Here is a 5,917-nt window from a genome sequence, read left to right on the forward strand (position 1 = left end):
CTCCAGCGTGTCCTGGGTCTGCCCCGGGGCCTCCTCCCGGTGGGACATGCCTGGAACACCTCACCCAGGAGGCACCCAGGGTCATCCTTGTCAGATGCCCGAACCACCTCAGCTGGCTCCTTTCGATGTGGAGCAGCAGCTGCTCTACTCTGAGCCCCTCCCGGATGGCCGAACTTCTCACCCTATCTCTAAGGGAGAGGCCAGCCACCCTTCGGAGGAAGCTCATTTCTGCCGCTTGTATCCGCGATCTCGTTCTTTCGGTCACTACCCACAGCTCGTGGCCATAGGTGAGGGTAGGGACGTAGATCGACCGGTAAATTGAGAGCTTTGCTTTTACACTCAGCTCCCTCTTCACCACGATGGACCGGTGCAGCGTCCGCATTACTGCAGCTGCAGCCCCAATCCATCTGTCGATCTCCAGCTCCCTTCTCCCATCACTCACGAACAAGACCCCGAGATACTTGAACTCCTCCACTTGGGGCAGGAACTCATCCCCGACCCAGAGTGGGCACTCCACTCTTTTCCGGCTGAGAACCATGGCCTCAGATTTGGAGGTGCTGATCCTCATTCCCGCTGCTTCACACTCGGCTGCGAACCATTCCAGTGCGAGCTGGAGGCCCTCACCCGATCAAGCCAACAGAACCACATCATCTGCAAAAATCAGAGATGAGATTCTGAGGCCACCAAAGCGAAAGCCCTCCGCCACTTGGCTGCGCCTAGAAATTCCGTCCATAAAAATTATGAACAGAACCGGAGACAAAGGGCAGCCCTGGCGGAGCCCATCACCCACCGGGAACGAGTCCGACTTATTGCCGGCAATGCGAACCAAGCTCTTGCAACGGTTGTATAGGGATCGAATGGCCCGTAGCAATGGGCCAGACACCCCATATTCCCGCAACACCTCCCACAGGACACCCCGAGGGACACGGTCGAATGCCTTCTCCAAGTCCACAAAACAAAACTCCCATGCACCCTCAAGTATCCTGGAGAGGATAAAGAGCTGGTCCAGTGTTCCGCGACCAGGACGAAAACCGCATTGTTCCTCCTGTATCCGAGGTTCGACTAACGAACGAACTCTCCTTTCCAGCACCCTGGCATATATGGCGTTATTTTTGTGCCACTATTCTGAGCGGACGTAAAAAAAAAATTGAGCGCACGTAAAAAAAAATTGCAGGTGCAAGTGTTGCATTTTGAGGAGAAATTTATTTTGAGCTTACAAAAGCTGAATTTGAGTGAGCAAAATTCATTGCTGCGTGCAAAAAACGTATTTCAGTGTTTGCGCTTATCCATATACACACACAATAGCACCCCCTCTCGCTCAGTTTTTTCATTTGCGCTTGCTCGCAATGTGTTGCTTGCGCTCACAACATTCTCTGCTTCGTACGCTCAACTCTCTGTACACCGTTATAAGTGTGCCACAAAACCAACCAATCACAGACTTGGTTTCAAAAATTCTGATTGGCTCTTACGGTCTCCAATCAGCTGGCTAGCTACTGCTTTCCGGAAACACTGTCCGAAATGTAGCTAAATCCAGCTAAAATCTCTTAAACCCCAATTTGCGGATAATATCTTTAATCATTTTATTTTAAAATATATTATTTTTTAAGACTATTGTTGGTGTAGTAGAATGTAGTTGCATCATACAACCATGCCAACTGACTAATTTTTCCAAATTATACTTGAGTAGCTCTCTTTTATGTCGTCGAATACTGAATAGCAGCACGAAAAGAGCATGTCCCGGCCACATGTAAGTAATATAAAATCATTTTGTTAATTATTATTCGCTTGATAACTGACGTTAGCTAATTTGCAAACTATGCAAACTTGAAAAATGATGTACCTCATGTAGTTTGTTTTATGGGTTGTTTATTTTTGTCTGAGATACATCATTTCATTGTACTTGTCCATGTTCCTTGCTGCTTTTAACAGGACATACTGAGACAGCAAATGATGCATAGACTCCTCTCTAAACTGAAAGCTGCTTTAAACCAACAACCACTAAATCTGGATTATTTGGAGTTCTTGACTCGTCATGAGCTTGTTCTGTTTGAATCTTTCTCTCAGCAAATAGGCGGTCTGTCAGAGATTACAGAGGCTCTACAAAACGTTCATCATCTGGTTCAGTGTGAAATTAACATCAGCTCTGTGGCCATTATTGAACTGGAAACAGAAGTTGGTCTGGGACCTGGCCACCCCAAAATCGTACTAGAGAGAGAAAGACTCAAGAATTTGTTGGACATTCAGCTGCCAGTCAGCTGCATTGCTAAATGTCTTGGTGTTTCAAGAAGAACAATCTACAGGAGGATGCAAGAATTTGACTTGTCTGTGAGAGGAACATACAGCACAATGAATGACCAAGAGCTGGACAACATCATATCGGCTATCAAAAATCAGATGCCAAATGCTGGCTATCGAATGGTTCAAGGACATTTGGTTTCTATGGGTCTCCGTGTTCAGTGGTGGAGAATGATGGCCTCCATGCATCGAGTTGATGCTGTAGGGATCTTCAAACGGATCACAGAACTAGGCTGTGTTGTGCGAAGAAGCTACTCGGTGCGAGGCCCTCTCTCCCTGGTCCACATAGACACAAATCACAAGCTAATAAGGTAAAATACCCACTTATATAGCTCTAACACAAGTTGAGCAGAAAGATGCACGTTATACTTTAAATCTGCTTTAATCAACCTTATCTGATAGGTCTTTCAGTGTATTTATAATATTTTAAAAAGCACTTGATAGAGTAATATTAAGTAAAAGGAATACAGGATGTGTAACAAAACCAGCAATATTGTTAATTGTAAATTTTCTTGAGCAATTATTTACACTTTGTATATCGATATTTTCCATGATAACAAGCCTATCAACACATAATATGTTAAGTGCTCCAGAAAACTTAAAAAAAATCATGACAAGAGAACTAAAATATTTAGTCTCATTGAACTTATAAACATATAAAAATGTTGGTATTATTTTCAGCACACCTGACAAGTGTCCAGTTTAAGTCAGTGGCAAGTGTATATACTGAAAAATTTATTTTCAATGTCTTACATGTTCTGCAAATCAAGCCTTAGTGAGATTGTTTTCCCTCTGAAACAGGTACAATGTTGTGATCTTTGGTGGAGTGGATGGCTACTCAAGGAAGGTAAAAGTGTAACTGTTATGTAGAATATTTGGTAGTTTTGAAATGAAAGCTTTATTAGGTTGTTTTTTTTATGAACATCAATTATTCAGCAAGCCAACATAGTGGACGATTTGCAATTATTATTTTTTTAAATTTCTAATCAGTTCTTTACCAAAAAAGGTTAAACTAAAAGGCCATTTTCATTTTTTGATAAGTACTACCAATATTGATGTATAGACTACTCAAGCTTTGAATTATGGTTATGAACATAGAACCGTACAATATTCCTTGAACACTTATTATGAAACTGCATTATTAACTGAAAAACTATACATGATCTGAAACCAGATCTTTAATTTTCCATTTGTTTTTACTGCAGGTCCTGTACTTGGATGCAGCAACTAACAACAGGGCAAAAACTGCATTCTCATTTTTCCTGAGATCAGCCCAGCTTCACGGCTTGCCATCAAGGTTTTATGCCCTGATTTAATTTATATGCTAGCAACAAGTATCATTAAAGAAAACTTTAAAAATTCCTTAAAAATGTATTTTTATCATAGGGTTAGGGCAGATCAAGGAGTAGAAAACCTGGACATTGCACATTTCATGTTTGCCACAAGAGGAACAGGGAGAGCGAGTTTCATATCTGGAAAGAGTGTCCACAATCAGAGGTTAGTCTTTTGATGTTTTTTATATTATTATTGACTGCATGGGTAGATTGTTGTAGCAGTTCTGATATTGATTTGAAGCATGAAATACCTGAAATCCAAATTCAAATGTATTTACAGAGTAGAACGACTTTGGCGTGATGTCTGGATTGCAGTCACTAGCAAGTACCATGATATTCTTCACTCACTCGAGGAGGATGGCCTGCTTGACATTTCAGATGTCATTCATCTTTTTGGTGTCCACTACATCTTTGTCCCTCGACTCCGAGCAGATCTTGTCACCTTTGTTGGAGGATGGAATAATCATCCCCTCAGGACAGAAGGTGGTCTCACTCCTGAACAGCTCTGGTGTATGGGACATCTACAAGAGCTGGACGAGGGCGAGAGACTTGAGGTACCAGCTCATAATCTGATTTTTTTTTTTTTTTTTTTTTAAATGTTGAATTTCAAAATTTTAGTTAGCAGTTAACTCTGCTCTTCTGAAATTAACAAATTAAAACACTTGCAGCACATCTGGGAGATGCTTCTGGTGATTTTATACATTCTTGCTTATCAATTACCACTAATCTAAATTACAGTAAGAAGAACATGAAAACAAAGGCATTCTTTTTAAATTGTTGTATTTTAATGGAAAAAACGCTTACACAAAATAACATTCCTCCCAAAAGTACCTATTCTGGAATAATGACCATTATATATGTTTGTGGATTTGAAGGAGCTTCGGGATCCAGGCATTGACTGGGAGAGTGCTGTACTGCAAGAAGAATCTAACAGCACAGTTGTGGTTCCTGAAGTTGAATGCCCACTGGATGAGGAAACCCTGGAGGGGCTTCAGAGAACTATTAATCCCTTGGAACATTCTGAGTCACACGGTCGTGACCTGTACATACAATTCTTGCTACAGGTGTCAAACCAACAGTGACACTTAACATGGACGTGAAAGTCAACGTTCTTTTAAGTTCTCAAATACTGGATTTCTTTGCTAAAACATTCAGATTACAAGTAGACAAGCAAACAAAGCACTTGCTTATTATCTATCAACGTAGGACCCTACACAAAGTTTTGAAGTCTTGTCATTTTCATGAAACGGCTACGAACATCTTAACAGCTAATGTTTACAAACATTTTTACTCATTTAGTTTCCAAATTACAAGACAACAATGTGTTAAACTCTGTGGAATCCACCACCATATTTAACTGCTGCACTCATTATGGTTTTAAACACTGTGTAAGTGTCCAGATGCTACACTGGAAAAGTCACAGTACAAGTGCATGCACTCACAACTGGGTAACAAATGGAGTGATCTCCCAGCCGCTCCTTACATTCATGGTCAAACTTGCATGTTATTTTGAAATGTCTCTTTTCATCAGGAAGGATGGGAACATGGGACTGGCCGGTCATCCACTGGAGCACATGGTGGACAGCAAGAGACTCTGATTTTTCATCACCTGCACCGCCTGTGTTTCCATCTGTGATGTTTGAAAATGTTTCTGAAGTCTTTTCTAAATAAAAAGCAATCTGGATTACAATGTTTTAAATTAACAACTAAGAATACTTTCTAGTGCCCTGCATGTTAAAGCAAAAATATTTAACAGATGCATACGGTATATATACAATACTATAGGTATACCATACCATACCATACCAACTTTATTTCTAAAGCACTTTAACATAAAACCAGGGTTTCACAAAGTGCTGTACATGTTAATAGCATACGTAAAGAAAATTAAAATGAGATACGATAAAATAAATAGATACAATAAATTAAAACATGTTAAAACAAATTGAGTCAACCCCTCTAATCAATGCCAAAGGCTTCAGCGAATAAATATGTTTTAAGAAGACTTTTAAATTCAGAGACAGAAGAGGCCTGCCTAACATGCAAGGGCAGATCATTCCACAACTTTGGAGCAGCTACAGCAAAAGCACGATCACCTTTAAATTTATACTTAGTTTTCGGTACCTTAAGGAGCTGCTGATTGGCGGACCTAAGGGAACGGGCAGGTGTATATGGTTGTAGTATATGGTTGTAGTAGCTCCGAGAGGTAGGGGGGGGGGCCAGGCCATTAAGAGATTTAAAAGCAAATAAGAGAATTTTAAAAACAATCCTAAAATGTACAGGTAGCC

The 5,917-nt window shown here is 40.8% G+C and overlaps 1 protein-coding gene across 1 annotated transcript; it reads left to right on the plus strand.

Moving 5' to 3' along the window:
- The first annotated feature begins 1,103 nt into the window (after positions 1-1,103).
- LOC309719196 (uncharacterized protein) lies at positions 1,104-5,250 on the plus strand. Its single transcript, XM_082555143.1, has 6 exons — positions 1,104-2,606; positions 3,097-3,142; positions 3,501-3,592; positions 3,682-3,792; positions 3,910-4,183; positions 4,505-5,250. Exons 1-6 carry the CDS (start codon positions 1,948-1,950, stop codon positions 4,709-4,711), a joined length of 1,389 nt encoding a protein of 462 aa, XP_082411269.1. The 5' UTR covers positions 1,104-1,947; the 3' UTR covers positions 4,712-5,250.
- The last annotated feature ends 667 nt before the right edge of the window (positions 5,251-5,917 follow it).

This window comes from Aulonocara stuartgranti, assembly GCF_965226115.1.
Source record: "Aulonocara stuartgranti genome assembly, chromosome: 12".
Lineage (NCBI taxonomy): Eukaryota > Metazoa > Chordata > Actinopteri > Cichliformes > Cichlidae > Aulonocara > Aulonocara stuartgranti.

What these genes read in the sequence shown, in the direction of transcription:
- LOC309719196 (XM_082555143.1), top strand. Translation starts at nt 1,948, where the DNA reads ATGATGCATAGACTCCTCTCTAAACTGAAAGCTGCTTTAAACCAACAA. An exon ending in ACAAATCACAAGCTAATAAG is followed by an intron (nt 2,607 to 3,096) that starts GTAAAATACCCA and finishes CCTCTGAAACAG; the next exon opens with GTACAATGTTGTGATCTTTG. An exon ending in CTTCACGGCTTGCCATCAAG is followed by an intron (nt 3,593 to 3,681) that starts GTTTTATGCCCT and finishes TTTTTATCATAG; the next exon opens with GGTTAGGGCAGATCAAGGAG.